Source organism: Schistosoma haematobium, chromosome 1 (assembly GCF_000699445.3).
Source record: "Schistosoma haematobium chromosome 1, whole genome shotgun sequence".
Taxonomy (NCBI): Eukaryota; Metazoa; Platyhelminthes; class Trematoda; order Strigeidida; family Schistosomatidae; genus Schistosoma; species Schistosoma haematobium.
Window position 1 is genome coordinate 3,549,042 of NC_067196.1, and position 19,306 is coordinate 3,568,347.

Here is a 19,306-nt window from a genome sequence, read left to right on the forward strand (position 1 = left end):
TACAGTTGGATTGAAATTATTATGTGTAAAATGATTAATCTTAGATCATTTGTTTGCTTGGATCATATATATATATATATATATATATATATATATATATATATATATATATATATATATATATATATATATAATTGTAAGGTACTACAGCTCAGTTTCATAGCTTAAACTACACACCGATCTTGATCTAAGGACCACTGTAAACTAGTGAGGTCTGCTCAGCTGTTTCTTCTTCGCAGTAAAGGACTCTTCGGCATACACAACTCCAGTAAAGAGGATACTACGTAGCAACTTCCACATCAAGCGTCAACGCCTAACCTACAGACAATTGATCCGGTATCCATCGATGTATGTGTCAAAATTCGGTCAACTTAAATTTTGCGTTCCTCAGTCACTAGTCCATACGTTTGTTCTGTAAGATTATTAAAGGTAAACACTTCATGAAGGGAGTATAAGCACATTCATTCAGGAGTTTTACTCATGTATGCTTGCATCAAAGCGTTACACAACCCATGGTGGTCACCAAGAATTTTCGATAGTAACATAACTTTATCGTATATTGAAATAAGACAGTGATAGCTGAAAATATATCCTGATTTTCCAATCATTACTCCAGTTAATGGTGTAATGGTAGACCACGAAAGTTCTCATAGTAAAGTACGTACTAAATTATTATCTAATAGTTGAATTCATGAGTCTATTAGATCTAGATAACCACGGAAAACCCTGAAGTACTGGGCAGCTGTCTCGTTCTAGCATGGGCCTCCTCAGCAGTGCGCATCCACGATCCCGCCTTGTGAGATTTGAACTCATGACCTTCGGTGTGGCGCGCGAGCGCTTAACCTACAAACCACTGAGCCGGTACACAACGGTGTTAATGTCTAACGTCGGTCAATTCACGTAATTGCGCCACCGTCCATCATTGTCTTCGGTGAGTTACCATCTCAAAACAGATCCGGCTAAATTAATTGTTTTGTTCGATAATTTATTATAATTAGGAAGTAATTTATTGATTATCGCTTTACACAACACAATTATAAGCGATTGTAATACTTCAGAATAAAACTGATGAATAGAAATCTATTGCACAAGCAAGTAGCCGTCAGAACTCAGCAGCTTAGTAGATAACGCGATGACGATTGAAGCGAACGATTCTGTGATCAAATCGCAGGGTAAAAATCAATCCTGAGATGCAGGTACATCAAACTGATGTGTCCCAAATAGTATGAAACGCTCTTTAAACAGGATTTCACAGCTAGCCATTGTCCATCTTTTCCAATAATTTGAACTGTCGCAAAATCTGTCAATGCAATGCACAACGTTATTTTAGCGAAAAGACACTGGAATAAAATGAACATTGATACTGTTTTTCGGTTTTTCAGTTAATGAAAAAGTTGACAGAATTTTTATTAAAACAGTTTGAGAACAATATTTTGTTTGGTTGAAGTTTCGTTCATTCTTCTGGTTTCCTATTAAAAAACAACAAACGTATCAACAACGCACATTACACTTGAATCCATGTGTAAACAGGTAACCTTTTATGTTATTCAGAACCATCTTCAACAAATAAATTCAAACAACGCAATCGACAATTATTTGTCTACAACAACGAGTATTATAGGCAAAGTAATTTAGTAGTTCATTCAAGGGAGAACAATTTAAGCTTCATTGAGAAACAGCTAATGATATAGATGTTTGTAAACACCTCTAACCAACTATAAATATATCAGTGACACCTACAATAAAAGTTAATCAGAAATCCAGTTTAGATCAAATGATTTTTGTGTGATCTACCGAGTTGATAGATACCAGAAACCTTATCGTGAGAGGTCCAGAGAGTGATAAAGAGTGACAGAGACTCCAGGTAATCTTGGAAGATGAATAAACTGTTACTAGCACTCGGACTGATGGACAAACTATCTGGAGGAGTGCAGAAAACTCGTCTCTATTAAACTTGGATATCTTTCACGGTAGTGATACAGTTTTAAAAGTAAGCTAATATAGCCACTGGTTGAAGTTTGATAGTCGGACGTCATCTTATCTGACTTGCTTTGATAGCTGACCGTAACACTTTACATGACGGATTTAACATCCTTTCATAATTAACACAGAAGAATCGGTTTAACCAGTATAGTAACGAAAATACAAGCCTCTGTGTCCGTATGATGACAAAATTTTGATGTTGATGAGGAATTCTTGGGAGCTTGGACGGGTTTTAGACTTGAATGTGAATGTATCAACTAAATGCACACTCTTCAGGTTTTTAAATACAAGCAAACTTAATGGCATACAACAAGAGTCCTATTTCTTGACTCCGAGAAATCATTCGTCCGTATTGATCAAAAGCTTTCGTGTTAATTTTTTTGTTAAAATGCAGACCATAGCAGCAAACAAATCTTGCGAGTAATCTTTTTATGGTGAATGTTTGCTTGTGTCGGAGATTGTAGTCAGGTTTACCAGAATTGTCATGTGATATCCATCAGAGATGGACAACATTCATCGTTTTTATTTATTTTATCTATAAATATTCCCTTATGAGTGACGATTCCATCACCTCACTTATCATGAGTTGATATTCGCACAAATGATGCACTGGTTGACCTAGTAAATGTCGACAAAGCCGAGTGAAGAAGCTGCACAGGAGACTGAGTAACGGAAGCTATAAGTTGTGATCGATTAGATTGTTTGGAACATGTGTCACCTGTGCCTATTCACCACTTGCTTCAACTGGCTGCTCCTAGTCCAACAGACAGCCTAATCAGGTGTTAGCATTAGTCTATGAAGTCACAGATTGTTGTTCCGAACTCATCAGTAGGTGCAGCACATATGATTTAAACCAATGCGTTAATAACAATCACTGTTTGGAGTTGTCAAGGTGTTGACATGGCTCAGAATCGTCCACTCTATCTTCCACTAGATATCGAACCTCAGTAATCCTCCATGCAAACGCTTTAAATCTACCATTTCAAACAATATTAAGGACGTGTAATTTTCATGACTATCATCGCTAACATTCTATCTCAATGTATTTTGTTACTTTCATCTCTATATGCTAATATGGTTTGACGATATGCACCAATACATACCGACAGCAGGGTCTAAGCTAGTGATAGTTGAATGATTGACGATTGCAACAGAACATTCATTGTCTCACATTTTAAGGAAGAATTGTTAAGGAGTCTTGACATTTTCGCTCTACAATCATTTGTAATTGTAAGATATGATTTGATAGTTTATTAAGTGAAAAGGTTGTCATCTGATTTAAGTTGGTGCATTCCCTAAGACATTTATTCAATCAATCAAGTAACTTAATGCATTTTAATCAATCCATTTACTACCTTGATTAGTTTATATGCGTGATAAATACTCATAGGTAATATTGCATACTATAACAAAGCCAATACAGCATCCAATAATATAAGCGAAGTTGCATAATGGCTAGCAGTGGAATGCAGTTTGAATCACGTTTCGTCCTATTTCAGAAATGTCAGCCGGATGTACCTGTATCTCAGAGTTGATGTTCACTCTGGGACTCGAACCCAGTACCACACTATAAGATCCAGATACATCCCACTGATGAATATTAAATAGGATGAAACGCGCGAGTGAAAATCGGAAAACATCTTCTAAGGTGATTACTCACATTTTTAGGCCTTTAAATTGAGTTTACTGAAGAAAAATCAGAATTATTCAAAATGGTTTGTAAATAAGACAATATTATCATACAATTACAAGTTTATTTCTACATTACGTAACAAAACCCCTAAAGAGAGTACTTACTTTCTTCCTGCATTATACTTTCGTAGATTTTTATTCTTTCTTCTAATGAAAGTACTTAATAAGTTAGTCGATTATTATCAAACAATAAAAGTCACTTACATTCAAGGACATCTATTCTTTGAACTTCCATATTTGTCAATGTTTTAAGATGATCATCTGTAAATCATGATGAAAATGAACTAAATTTTATCGAAATTAACAGTGTACAGTACTTGTTGAAGAGATCCAGGAAAAGCGAAACACTGCTCTGAAAACAGAGAGGAGCATCGTATCCAATAGGCATTCAACTGAAGGTTTACCAGAAACATTTAGAATGTGGTAAGTCACACGCCGAGTTTTTGATAAAATGAATACCTATACAGCAACTATATTTGAGTGACCTTCCATAATTTTCTGGAAGGCCATCTGAAATACCATAAAAGATCTCGATTTTCTATACATAAACTGGCCTTTGAAGTAAAGCGTCTTCTTCCATATTTCGCCCCTGTCCTCAACTGTCCACGTTGTTGTAAAGATCTAGCCTGGAGGTTACTAGATGAACGTAGGAACCGAATCAAGCGTTCAATTGCAAGACATTTCATTATTAGACAGATCGCAACTGTAAGTTAACTAACCCATAAGAGAAATAAAAAAGTTGGTGATCTGACGTTCAAAGGGATATTCTTGTGTAAACATTTCACTTTGCTTTTAAGAATAAATAAAATAGAGAAGCATATAATAATTTCCCAAGTTACTATAAGTATGAATGTTTGGTGGAGAATTTGTAAACGTGATTTTGTATACCAGATAGGATGAAACGCGCGTCAAACTGGATTCCACTTGTAGCCAATATCCATCTTTGCTTATAATCTGATAAAACTATTTTACTAAAACATCTTAGAATCACATACTGATTTCATTATCTCGTTGAAAATTAAAACGGCTACATACGGGAAATCAGGCCAAAAGGGGAGGGGAAGACCAAAGAAAATATTAAATTGATATACGGAGACCGATATGAGAAGAATGAACAACAATTGAGTAGAACTATAAGGGAAGGCCTAGGAAACAGAGTGTTTGAGCGTATTAGTCTGCGGCCTATTCTCCAATCGGAGTAACAGTCGTAAGTAAGTAAGCAAGTAGCTAATAGATAATTGGTCACTGTATAAACTATCGACTTCAAACGATTAATAATTTTCATTGGTATTATTTGCAGAAAACTTACTTAATTCACTGAGATATTTAATGAAGGCATGTTCGTATTTTGCTGTTTCAGCTTTCACTTCTGGATTTGCTATGAATTGTAATCAAAGTAAAACATGGCTAATTAAAGTGCTAGTTATATTACTCAGTAAAACTGTGATTTATAGACAACTTTTTCAAAGTGTTCATCTATCTACTAGAGCTAAACGAGGGTTATAAAGCAGTTTGAATTATAAGAATTACGATTCACAGTTTACGATTATGGCTAGGAATTAGATTTTGCGTTTCCATTAGGAACCGTCATCAGCTATAATGAGATGATGATTTGTAGCTTAAGTGGATGGTTATGATGAAGTTTTGTTCTATGAGCTGGATGGCATGGTTGTAGAGCATTCATCATTCTGTTGAAAGACATCAACACAAACTTTAGGTAGATTTCTATCATCGAAATCAGCTATAATGCCTAAACTTCATTTAGCCAAATGGATGATTAAACTTTGCGCTAAAATCCGACACCTGTTATCTTATACGTGATTGGTTCGTCCATAAATTATTGTCTCGCCAATGATAAAATTATTTACTTCACAATTCAGTTATTAATACCGAAAATTAGGTTAGTAGATGTTTCAAACAGTTTCTCCTCAGACTCCTTTATTCGCCCTAATATGATATTTTCAGATATTCAAAAAGTGTACAAAAATGAATTTGTTAGGGTTATAGAGATCATAGAGTTTCGATTGTTACCATTAAATGGATTAATGTTAGGCTACCGTCAGTTGTGAAGGTCCATGATCCCACACACAGGAATCCAATACTAAGACAAAACGGCTGTTCAATGCTACCAGTAATATATTGGTGTATCATCTATTGAAATTGCTATGCACCTTCAAATTTCTTGATTTTCCGCCTAAGATCTTGTTCAAAAATTCAGGTAGAATACAGCTCCAACCAGCTCAAAGTACAAAACTCCGTCAAAAATGTGATTATGCTCAGAGTGTGTGTGATATGTTGACAATAAACATTAAATTGCTATCAGAGTTCACTTAAGTGAAAAACAAATCTTACTAAAACATCGGATTTCATGTGTCTAGATAAAGGATTTGTTTTGGTTCAAATACTCGTATCTGGACGAAATTAGAAAGAAGCGATGGAAGTGGATTGGGCATACATTGAGGAAAGCACCCAACTACGTCACAAGGTCAACCCTCACATGGAATCCTCAAGGTCAAAGGACAAGCGGAAGACCAAGGAGCACATTACATCGAGAAACCGAGACAGACATGAGAAGAAGGAACAACCACTGAATAGAAGAGAAGAGGAAGGCTGCGGACAGTGTGGGTTGAAGAATGCTGGTCGACGGCCTGTGCTCCATTGGGAGTAACAGTCGTGAGTAAATACTAGTATCTGAAAATATCACTCATTTTAAATCATGGAATTGATTTATAAAGTGTGAACCTCCGCCAGTTGTTGAAATACGATCCAACCAAACAAGATTCTAGCAGACTAATCATCGATATATAATGGAGAACACATTTAGACTGGAGATAGAACAATACACTTAATATGAATAAAATGGATAAGTTACAAGAAAGTGAAAATGCTTGCAAAGCCGAGCCGTGATATTCGATGAGTTAAATTTCGAATCAATGTTACTACGTCCACCATTATTGAGGTACTTTTAGTGTTACATGTTGAAAGTCTGTTTTCCCAGTTATCTCACAATCAGCTTTGAGGATTGTGGTCAGAATTCAATAGCACTAAGAGTACTAGCAAAGATTTCTGCACACAAAGCACACAGCATATATTTTACATCATACTATAAAGTGATTTTCTTATCCCGGTAGGATAGTTCAGTGGTAACGTTTCTAACCGTGGAGATGAGAGACACGCCTGTTACTCCTCGTGGAGAGAAATAGAACGCACATCAGTACTTTCCATTTAACTTTGTCCTGAGCAATCCTTTCCAGTTTCTAACCAGCTGTTATTCAACCTTATCACATATGCTTCTATTTACCAACGAAATGAGTTCTTTGACCTTCCTCTATTCCGTTTCTTATCAAGATTCTAAGTTAAGACATGCTTTGTGATATTGATTGATGATTTTCTCAATGTATTTCCTAACCAACACCTCCATCGTATTTTCCTGGTTTATTCTCTCCCATAGTAGGCTGTTGCTGATGGTATCTGAGAAACGAACGTTCATTATCTTACAGTGAAAATTGTTTACAAACACTTATACTTTTTGATGATCGTTGTGATAGTTCTCCACGTTTCAGCTCCGTACATTAGAACTGTCTTTACGTTCGTAATGAAGATTCTCACTTTGATATTAGATCACAGTTGTTTTGAGTTGCATATGTTCTTCAAATGTGAGAATGCTATTAATGCTTTATCAATTCTTGCCTTGCTTCATTTTGACCCATAGACTATTATGATACGATTTTTCACCCTTGAGTTATGCTCACCCTATTAATTATAATCTCCCACATTCACAACCACCTTTGGTTAGATTTTGGTACAATTGTGCATTTTCTATTTTATGGCACTATATGGCCTGTTTGGTTTGAATATAAACACAGTATATTTGAACTAGAGGTCTCATATTGTGGAGGTTGAGATTTGTGTTCGGGACTTAAGAGGAATGCCTAGGCAAGAAGCAGGACCGGTAATGACTCTAGACTTCTTGTACGTGTTTATGTATCATTAGTCTAGTCGATAAATCAATGTTCTCTAATTGACGGTATCGTTACGTAATACATTCATAGGGCAGAGGGCCTTAAGATACAATAGTATTTTTTCATAATATATTGGGTTAGTTGGATTGATCTTTGCATTCGGTTTAATTATTTGCTTGATCGATGTCAAAGTAAACGTCTTTAGTAATCAAATCACTTGGAGAAAAATATTTAAATGATGATAACGGACGGTTTGATTTAATAAAAATAGTAATGTATATTTATATTCACCAAGTTTGATGTGTTAAACTTGTTTATTCTGGTTGGCGTCTTGTTTACTAAAATTCGTTGGAAGTGGATAGAACATACATTACAGATATCATTAAACTGAATCAAAAGGCATGCTGATTGTATACAATTCCAGGTTAGTCTGTTCCAATTTCGTTTGTTAATTCCAATACTAATGAGCACATTCTAGATACTACAGAGTTTTTATCCAATACAGTATCGGACAGACTCAGGATGAACTTCATAAAAAGACGTACAACCGATTATAGACACTTATACTCCTATTTAAGCTGTGGCGGATGTGGTGTTTAAATTAACTAATGACTCTTTTGTACTTGTTGAATGCTTGATTTCGAATTCCAAATACAATACATTCGTTTGTGCTTTTGTCTTACCTCTTAATTCAATTGCGTTATTTCTGGGACTCTTAGTTCGTACTATGATTCAAATTCTTTTCAAACATTATAGCTGCCTACGCTCCTCCACGAGGGGTAATGGACGTAAGACTTTGTCGTAAAAAAGTACACCACTGACTACGAAATATTATTTCATGTTAATTCGCGACATTGTTTTAACTATAATGATAATCTATTATCTATTCACGTCTTCTACATGTGAATAGTGCTCTATATAGATGAAATTCACAACACAAGGCGGGTTATGTTTGAGGGTTCTTTAACTAGCCAAACCTAGATCCTAGTGTCAATATTCACACGGTTCATAATCTTATTATCCGTCCTTTTCAACATAAAATTGACTAGTCAATGAGGTTCAAAATATACATGACGGGATAATACCAAACTTTACAGATACTTTTACTAGTTTAATGCCTAATTTATTAGCAAGAATATTATCACTCAACCCTCATCATAATTCTAACCCTAATTTATTTAAGAAACTCAGTCACACTGCATAATCACTGTAAAGTTAGGAATTAATTTATTCATGGAAAGATATATGTATATATATATATATATATATATATATATATATATATATATATATAACTGGCTATGGAACTCACCGTAGACTTTTGCAAGGGAATGTCCTGCTTCAACCATTTCCCTATACATTCTTTTAAGACGTACTTCAGTTGAAAAAATCAAGATAAAACAATTATATAGATCATCACACGGAACATGGTTTTAATTAAAGACCTTGTTCAATTTTCACCAATAATAATAATGATATAACTGTCTCTAGCGTGACATATCTCTCCCCATAAAAATTTTTTAGTTAACAATAGTTCTGTACTAATTGCCTAATTCTACCAGGTTTTCAATAAATTTACTTACTTCCTTACGATTGTTACTCCTCGTGGAGGAGAATATGCCGCCCATAATTATTCGCCATTTAAATTTGTCCTGAGCAATACTTTCCAGTTTCTTTACAGTTGTTATTTTATCTTTTTCATATCTGCTTCTTTCTTTCAACGTATTGTGTTCTTTGACCTTCCTCTTTTCCGTTTCCATTCAAGATTTTCAAGTTAGGACATGCCTTGTGATGCAGTTCTATGATTTCTGTAATATATTTCCAATCCATTTCCATCGTCTTTTCCTAATTTTTTCAGTTTAAAGCTGGCTTGTTCTTTCCCACAGTAGGCTGTTGCTTATGGTGTTCGGCCAATGGACGTTGAGTATCTTGCAAAGACATCTATTTATAAATAATTTTATGTTATTGATGATGGTTGTAGTAGTCCTCCAAGTTTCAGTTCCATACAGTAGGACCGTCCTGATATTGGTATTGAAGATTCTGTCTTTGATATTGTTTGATGGTTGTTTTGAGTTCTATATGTTCTTCAACTGTAGGAATGCTGTCATTGTTTTGCCAATCCTCGCATTCACGTCTGAATCAGATCTTCCTTGTTCATTGATGATACTACCCAAGTACGTGAAGGATTTCACTTCTTCCAAAGTTTCGCCATCAAATGTGATTGGGTTGGTGTTCTCTGTGTTGAATTTGAGAATGATCTAATAACAGTCTATGGAATACTCACATTATTAGGATAATGATCCAGTAACTCTTATAGCCACTTACATTATAGTACCAGTAACTATAGAGAATGAGATCACTTAATAAGCAATCGTATATCTCAGCTTACAGAATTCACTATACAAACAAGATTACAAATCAATAGTCTTTTATGTTACAGGTTTGCTTATTTGAAACTCTAATAAACATACATTTAGACTCTTTATATTGATTTTCAGTTTCTCCCAGAGTTGATTTTCTTTCATCAAGTGATTTCCCTTTAGTAGAATAAAAATGAAATCCAGTTATTAATGCAAATAATCTAATGTTTTCATCATGATGATTTACATTTCAATACATAAGTGATTTGTGTTTTGTTTTGCACACATCCACGATCTCACACCGTGGGATTTGAAACCAACACCTATCAGTCTCGCGCGAGAACACTTAAACTCTAGATTATTGAGCTGATATCCAACGGTGGTAATGTCTAACTTTAATTGATCCACAACATTGAGTCACAGCTTATGGTTTGCAATCATCTTTTACACTTACAAGATGTATTTTAGTTTATACAATTGCCAATTTCTTCGCACAAAATGACTATTCAACCGAGGGCTTCAACGGTTAGTCAGTAATGCAGTTTTCGATATTATGTGCTTAGTAGTAGTAGTAGTAGTAGTAGTAGTAGTAGTAGTAGTAGTAGTAGTAGTAGTAGTAGTAGTAGTAGTAGTAGTAGTAGTAGTAGTAGTAGTAGTAGTAGTAGTAGTAGTAGTAGTAGTAGTGGTAGTAGTAGTAGTAGTAGTAGTAGTAGTAGTAGTAGTAGTAGTAGTAGTAGTAGTAGTAGTAGTAGTGGTAGTAGTAGTAGTAGTAGTAGTAGTAGTAGTAGTAGTAGTAGTAGTAGTAGTAGTAGTAGTAGTAGTAGTAGTAGTAGTAGTAGTAGTAGTAGTAGTAGTAGTAGTAGTAGTTGTAGTAGTAGTAGTAGTAGTAGGCGTTTTCACAAATACTTCAAGATTTCTGATAAGGTTATTAAATAAATACAGGTACACTCAACAGATGAGTCTCAAATAGGACGAAACGCACGTCGAACCGTATTCCACTATTTGCCACTATCCATCGTTGCTTATGAAGGTTGTAAATTAAGGCTTTACGCACAGTATGCACATAAACAAATAAAAAACCAATCAACTGCAGTCCTGAATAACAATGGGAATATACAAGTAAACATCAACAAGTGAATTTACTAGATGATTTCACACAGTATTGAAGTAAGCTTCAACAGCTATTGGCTGGAATTGACTTTCACAAATTCTTACTTAAATATTGATTGATAAAACTTTATTCTCAATATGGATATGAAGTACTCACTGTTATTTTCTGTCAAAGACGAGCTTTTGGATGAAGGTTTCATGTTCAAGTATGTATCTGCATGAAACAAAAAACAATAGCAGTCAATGTGAATTTGAAAGTAGTATGTATAGACTTTAATTCCTCATGAATTTGAAATTTTAATAGTCAAACCCATTCAAAATGTTATTTGCACTGTGGTATTTTGTTGAGGCAGATTCACGAAACTCTTCGTAGAACGCCAAAAAGAAAGGCTCTGAAAACATTGAGAATCATCTTATCTAATGAGCGTCTACTGGAAGTTTTTTCAGAATTCTAGCAAATCATCAACAAATTGACAGGTCATATACGCATTTGTGATTGAATGATTACCTATGCTGCCGCTATGTTCATGAGCCCTCCAAAACTTTTCAGAAATCCAAGGACATCTGAAACTAGATAAAAGCCTCGAATCTTTCCTGTATCATCGGATCTTTGAAGTATAAAGTTTCCTGTATTTCAATTTTCCTGTGTCGGTTCTGGTTGTTAGTGTATCAAAAATGACAGTTTTTATTTGACTCCTGTTCTATTGTGAACTTGATGTCATGGAAGACATTGTAGATCATCTTGTAGGTGGAAGCATCGACGATTTTCAATTATCAGTGCATGAAATTCTATTGAAGAATATGTAATCATATGTCGTGTTTGAGAAGTCCACTGCATGAAGATTATCAAGTGAGGCTAATACAAACTATTTTCTTGTAGATCAGCACTAATATTCAGTGGAATATATATAATTATATTACATATGTAGTAAGTATACTCATTCATAGATATAATGGATTGATATAGTTTCTTTATTGGTCGAGTGTATTTCATTACTGATTATGTGATGTTAAAAAGTTTTATATCTAAAACCTACTGGTTGCCAGATCAAAGTTTAATCTCGCATTCCACTTCTTCTCTATTGCAGATTCTATTAAACTTTGGGCTATAATAGATGATTAAGAAAAGAAAAAAAATTACCGAATGTAGTACTCTTATTAATTTGTATTATATATAAGCCAACTCCAATTCATTTCATTGAGAACTGGTCAGTACGTCAGCTACAACGTGGGATCAGGCACTTATCTGCATCGATCTAAGTTGTCACACCTTACTCATTAGCAAAACAAGATGAACATCAAATTCATCATAGTAGTTTCTTCAATAGTAGTAATATATAAAAGACTGTGTATAAGGATATAGCACAGAAACAAAGATATAGTTGATAGAAAGAAAGATATAAAGTGATCTTCATCACATAGATTATGGGAGGAAAAAGAATGTATACACGTCACGCGGACCCCAACCAAGTAGTCTGCATCTACCAACATGGCTCATAGTAGAACTTAGTGACCTAAAGCACTGATGTCACATATTGTCGTGGTCGCCCCGAACTTTCTTCCAAACACCTCCAACACTAGTCAGTCAGTATTGCTGGTCGTGGTAATCGCTGTCCAGGCATACGTAACACGTGACTCAACTATCTCAGTCGAAGAAAATTCACAACCTCATTAACCGAGTTTATCATCATTCCCTAATACCCTCCGTCTAACCTGACTATTACTTACCTGATGATCCCAGCAGATGAGAGCAATATTTCTAAGTCATCTGTGGTCAAATATTAGTAGCCTACGAGTACCTTCCACTCTTGACAGCCATGTTTCGCTGCCGTAAATTAAAACAAATCGGACTGTCGCGCAGTATACTCGTCCTTTTATCGATAGGCGGATGTCTCGCCTTCGCCATAGGTGACGTAAGTTGGCAAAAGCCAAGCGAGCTTCCAGTATCCGTGAAGAGATTTCGTCAGACACCATCTCACCAAGGCTGGCCGGACTCCCCATCCTTAGTTCAGTTATTGATGCAATGCAGCCCGGAAACAACAACACCTTTCAATGACAGACACTTCCTCTAAGTCAAGAAACACTATCATTTTCGGACGCCGATAAGCATGTGTGTTCTAGAACCTGACAAATGGTGAATATGTGGTGAATACAGCTACCACAAGGTTCGAAGTCACAGCTATTCCTTTATCTCTCCAAGCAACATATGGGTTAGCCCCGTTTCCAGAAAATATCAAGTGTGACCTCAGTTGTTCCTGGGATCTACTTTCGGCTTTCTCGTCACTGAGTTTCAATGTATTGTGTGAGGCGCAAGCAAATGCATGCTTGTATTAGAGCATGATCGGAGTCCAAACAGGTATTCCAGAACGAGCGAGTCTTCCATCGAGCGTCTCTAATGATGACTGATGCCGAAATTATCTATTTGAGTCCATCGTTTGTTTAGTTCAGGGGGCCACCATGTTAGACGATGTCTCTCCTTATACTTAAAATTAGTGCCTGCTAAAAATGAACACGTTTTAATGCCGTAAACTAGAACAGATCGAACTGACGCGCAGTATACTGATATATAATATAGGCAAAAAAATATATAAATATGGCTAGTTGTTTATGTCCAATACAACCTCATTATAAAAGCTACTAAACAGCTCACATGGATACCAATTTACTTTTGTGATATGCTTAGTTCTTAGAACAGTGACAAGTTACTGTGACAGGTTTCATATAGAACTTATGCACATCATGTATAGTAACCGTCAAATGATAACATAAGTAGATGTGTTTTCAACTTACAATATTCATCAAGATCTGGATTGCTCTTTATATCAGATAGTCGTTCATAATTTTCTAATGAAAAAATGGTAACACAGACTTTTATGTTAATGAAATGTTCATCATTTTTTTACTTTTTCAATGAAGTATAATAAACATCGGAATATTCCATAAATGCAACAAAATGCGATGTGTAATGTGATCCGGTGAAACCTATGCAGTTTTGTGTATGGGTTTATGTGGATTATCGAAACTTCCCCTGATTTTGATTCTTTTCCCAGTTCATGTTCTCTCATGATATCTTCATAAACGTTGTTTCCATTACGTCTGTTGATGTTGAGGTCCGCCATCGAGTCATGCAGTTTTGTGTATGGATTTATGTAGGAATATTGTGCCACCTTTAGTCAATTTGTTGAGTGCACGTGGATTGTCGAAACTCTCCCTGTTTTATTTCTTTTTCCCAGTCCATGTTTACCCATGATTTCTTCATAAACGTTGTTTCCATTCCGTCTTGTGATGTTTAGGTCCGTCATCAAGTCATTTCGTGGGCACTTTACTATGATCGATTGCAGCCTATCATAGAACTGATCCTAATCATCGTCATTGCTATCATTGATGGGTGCATAACATTGGATAACATTCATTAGAATACCCTCATTCTTTGTTTTTGAAAACGTTTTTTATGATCATTGATCAATGAGATCCCTTTTGTTTACGCGATTTTTGTGCTTCTTTGAACAGCATGAGAGGAAATGCTTGCCTACGCGGGGCATTTCCTTCTTTGTGAATACAGTTCAGAAACATCTCCCCCGAATCTAGTATTTCCTGTCCAGCATGAGTCAAACGAATTCCACATCTTAATTCCTTGGCTGTTTCACTGGTTCTCCCAGTATGACACATTGTCCGGACGTTCAGTGTTTCAATAATAATTGTTGATCTGATTATTGGAGGAAGAATCGCCTGTGTGGCTTCCGAAGAATCTCGCCTTTCATCATGAAGCATCATATTCCTTCCTACACTCGGAGGGTGGATTTTAAACGGTCTAATCTTTTTTAACCTAGTTAATCTTTTTCGAGCAAGATAATTTTCAACGAGATGGAGTTGCTGACCTCATAACCAACCCTCACCCTTTTACACACTCTTTGGACCAGCAGAGACCATAGAATAGCTACAAACGGAGTTAATCCAAGTGTATTCATAAAATAGTATTGAATGTGGAGTCGTGTGAAAGCAACACCAATCGACGATATTCCACAGTATATTTTGATATGATAAAGTTTTATAAACTGGGCACACATATACCACAGTGAATACAACATCGTTAAAATTTGTTTCGTTATACCTATCTCGAAATTATTTATTGGGTAACATCGTTAGTAAATCCCAACTGAGTTCATATGAGTGACAGAACTTTTCAAAATGAAATCCAATTTGTCACAGTTATTCATTAGTTATAAATGTGAAATACATACAAAATGAATTGACTTACCTGAGTAGGTCTGCAGTGAATTAGCATCATTGGGATTGATATCTGTATTTAGTAAAAATGTGGTTGTATTTTGTTACTGTGGCAAAACCAGAGCGTTTCTAAATTGCTTACGTAAAACGATAACCTCACTTGAAGCATAGGCCACTGACCAGTGATGTTTAAACAACACCGTCTTGGTACCTTCTTTACTGTTAACGCTTATTACTATTCATCGTCTTTACATATATTTCCATGCTTGCTTGTTCACAGACACAGTCGACCATTGGTTAAACTATCCCGTCAAAAGAATAAGAGCATATGTATTAAAAACTTTATAGATAACACTATCTAACTGATATTGGTTGCCATAATTTGCAAGTTTCACTGACTTCGTTTCAAAATATACAGTGAAAACTTCGACTTCAATAAGAAGTGACAGTTATTTTGAGCTTCAGATATCCAACAGTCGTTGGAGTGTTGCCCTTCCATTGCTAATTTTTGCTTTCACATCTACATCAGAACCTCCTTGCTGCGTGTGTACCTACAGACTATAATCTCATCCAGGGCGTTGTCATCATTTCTAATTCGCATGATATTTACCGCCTTTCACCTCGAAATGTGAAGGGGGTTCCCCTCTGTAATTCCATCTATTCAGTTCTCTTGTGACATTGTAGATTCAGTTCCACATCAACCTGCTGAACGATTTATTCATGCGAATGTCATAGATCTAGTTCAATGTGTTTCTTTGGTAATATGGATACATCTGTAGCCAATTCTTGCAAAACACATACATCTGCAAATTGCACACCAGTTTTGTGCAATTCTCGCAAAACATATTGCCTCATGACATATCATCATGCCTGATGTTTTCCATTTTGAACACTTCAGACTGTAGTTTGTCTTCTCCTGTCCACACTGTGTCCAATCAGATTCACTCATACCAGACAATGCCTGATTGTATGTTCTCATCTACACTGTTAACCAAATATCATTCAGATTCTCATACCTTGACTGAATATTCCATTCGCGTTTAGTAACCGCTTCTGTGGTTGTTAGAACGAATATCACTATCATGACATCATAAGATATCCGTGTTTCATCATGATCTATCATAGTCATTCAATAGAGAGTCTCTTCCACACTCATGACACAATTTCAACGGATTCATTGATTGTCTCTGATAAGAGTTATTTCACCGACGTTGTTAGACAATTATCATCAGGTATATTTTACAATATATTTGCAACAAATAAATAAACATACACATCAACCTACTTTTGAACAGATCTAAAATCCATTTAGCTCCATACAATTTTTCTAGCCTCATTACTTCTATGAAACGCAAAAACAGTACAAGAATATCAGCGAAATGTGAAGACAGGAGCTGTTCTGTAAACACCTAATTCGTCTGATCAGTGAATAGCTTTACTGACAAATGTCTAGAAGATTTAGAATCACAGTTAACATGTGTGGGTAACGGTAATGATATCTGTCGCCAACAGATATAAATTGAAGTTAGTTTTCTGGCATATGAATCCCCAGTTGTATTTAATCGTTATCATGTTGAATGAAAGTGTGAAAGCTGAAAAGAAACCTTTGTTCATCGCTCAAATATATGATCATGTCTAAATATTAAACACAGAATTAAGTGATATAGAGCAATAGTATACTGTTCATATTATCAAGCAACAGAATGTTATTAGTATGGGGTTTCAGATATTATTATGTTTTTGATTGAAATCATTAATCGATTGATGTTAAACCGCGATTGTAAACCTGGAAGCACTGGAAGCCCTTTTCCTATTATTGTGAGACTCCTCTTTATTGCCCATCCATGATTCTGCTTGCATGACTTGAACGTAAAGCCGTATGTCTCGCACGTGGACGCCTAATCTCTAGAACACTGAGTAGGCATCCCACGGTGTTAATGTGTAACCTCAATCAATCGGATGAAACGGCTGTTCAGTGCTTCCAGGTTTTCAATGGTGGTCTAAAATCAATCGGTTCATGATCTTGATCAATAACAGAACTTCTGTTGTTTCTGAAAAGATTATTAAAAATGATGAAATAAACTATATTGAACACCGGTTACGTACTAATCTGCAAAATGTTTATTCAGTAATAGGATATTTAACTCACCGTCTCGCAATGGATTGTCATCATATCGATACACGTATGCAAGTAATTCCTCTACGTAAACTTAATAACAAAAAATATCAGAAGGGGCTTTTTGTGGATATTAAAGTAATTTTAATAATTGAGATCATGGGTCAATTGAAACTAGACTGCACTGTGCTGAGGAGACTTACAATAGAAAGAAATGGCGGTCCAGTGCCTCCGAGTTTTCCATGATGATCTGGCTTTAATTGACTCACGATCTCAACTAATATAATGGAACTACGTTGATTTTATGTTATTAGCTTATGTATGCATACTGATATATTAACTTAAATCATCCCCTCTCAATACGACATATCTACTCGTTTTGAATTACTTACCTTTTTCCATTCCAAGATCTTTGATACTTTCAGTGTACACTTTTAGTTTGAAGTATACATCTATGGAGTATGAAGAACATGTTATGAAATAGATATTGTTCAATTCAAAGGTTTACCTTCACACGTATGTGTACATTTAATCACTGTAACAAGCAACTAAGAGGATTAAATAAATGTCTTTTGCTTTTGTCACTTAGGTGAAAGTAAAGAGTGATTATTTGATACTCTAGAAAGACTAGTAGGTAGTGTGATAGTTAACCAAAGTATGAAGTATGTATATATATTCTCTGCTTGACTACGAAGAAGAAATTGACAGCATGGACACGACAATATTATGGGGGCTTCTTCGGGATATACGGCGTGCCTGAGAAGACAGTCAGCGCCCTACAGGATGCTTATGATGAACTGAACTGCAAAATTGTGCATGAAGGACTTCTCACAGACTCGTTTGCAGTAAAAACCAGTGTCATTCAAGATTGTTTACTCTTCTTTTTTTTCTTTCTACCGGTGATCGACTGAATTATGAAGATATCGACATCTGAGAGGAAAGCACGGGATACAGTGGACAGCTGGGATGCAGCTGTACGATATAGTCTTGACGGATTATTTGGTTATTCTATCGTACGCGTAACAATAAATGCAGGAGAGAACGACCAGTGTAGCAGCAGCAGTATGTCTCAACAGTTGCTAACACAAAGAATTCGGAACCGTCGGTCACACTAACCAGATCCAAAACAAGGAAGAAATCAGGAAGAAGGTGTGGATGCTGTTCGGACACAAACTGAAGAAGGCACCCAACTGCGTCACATGGCCAACCCTAAATTGGAATCCTCAGATCCAAGGAAGGGGAGGAAGAGTAAAGAGCCCACTACGTTGAGAAACCGAGAGAGAAATGAGAAGAATGAACTACAGTTTGATAGAAGCGTAAAGGAAGGCGGAGTACGGAGTGGGTTGGATATCGCTGGTCGGTGGTCGATGCTCCATTGGGAGTAACTAGCGTATGTAGGTGAGTAAGTAAGCAATATTCACTGCTCCTTGAGCTTTCCTGGTGAATGTTTAATGCTTTTACTTGTCAGCCTATTCTTATCCTTAATGTTTTCTATGTCAAAACGTCGATGAATAATTGCGAGGTTGCTCTCTACGAATAAACGATGAAAAGAATTTAAGGAATTTGCACTGACATTATGGATCGGTTGGTTTATGTTGGCTTAATAGTAGTTTGAAAGTTCTTAGGTAGTTGATGTTTTTTCTAAAACTCGTCTTATTCTATCCTTCTTTTTGTCTTGTCATTCAACTAACAAATACATTTCAACTTTCCATTGTTGTAAAACTGCTACTCGAGTATGTTCAAATATCATTGAATAACCAATAAATCATACGTTATGAGTATGCAGTTACAAGAAAAATCCCAGATTACTCATTATCTCACCTTCGAGTTCTCCACTTGCATTATCTGCTGTCACC

General features: G+C 35.8%; 1 protein-coding gene across 1 annotated transcript; it reads right to left on the reverse strand.

Annotated features, from left to right (window-relative positions):
• Positions 1–1,923: 1,923 nt before the first annotated feature.
• MS3_00000483 (uncharacterized protein) lies at positions 1,924–17,573 on the reverse strand. The gene is made up of 11 exons (XM_051208229.1): positions 17,484–17,573; positions 16,620–16,676; positions 15,366–15,407; positions 13,898–13,951; positions 12,145–12,213; positions 11,265–11,321; positions 10,109–10,174; positions 8,950–9,012; positions 4,985–5,053; positions 3,880–3,936; positions 1,924–3,834 (listed from the first exon to the last, which is right to left on the reverse strand). The coding sequence occupies exons 2-11, from the start codon at positions 16,669–16,671 to the stop codon at positions 3,764–3,766; spliced, it is 600 nt and encodes a 199-aa protein (XP_051072932.1). The 5' UTR covers positions 16,672–16,676; positions 17,484–17,573; the 3' UTR covers positions 1,924–3,763.
• Positions 17,574–19,306: the final 1,733 nt, after the last annotated feature.

Bases quoted from the DNA above. Each gene is read 5' to 3' on its own strand.
- MS3_00000483 (XM_051208229.1), bottom strand. From the start codon at position 16,671: ATGAGGCTAGAAAAATTGTATGGAGCTAAATGGATTTTAGATCTGTTC. The intron at 11,322-12,144 runs GTAGGTTTTAGA...TGTTTCATGCAG, and splicing joins AAACTTTGATCTGGCAACCA to ATACATACTTGAACATGAAA. The intron at 3,835-3,879 runs GTAAGTGACTTT...TAACTTATTAAG, and splicing joins AAGAATAGATGTCCTTGAAT to TACTTTCATTAGAAGAAAGA.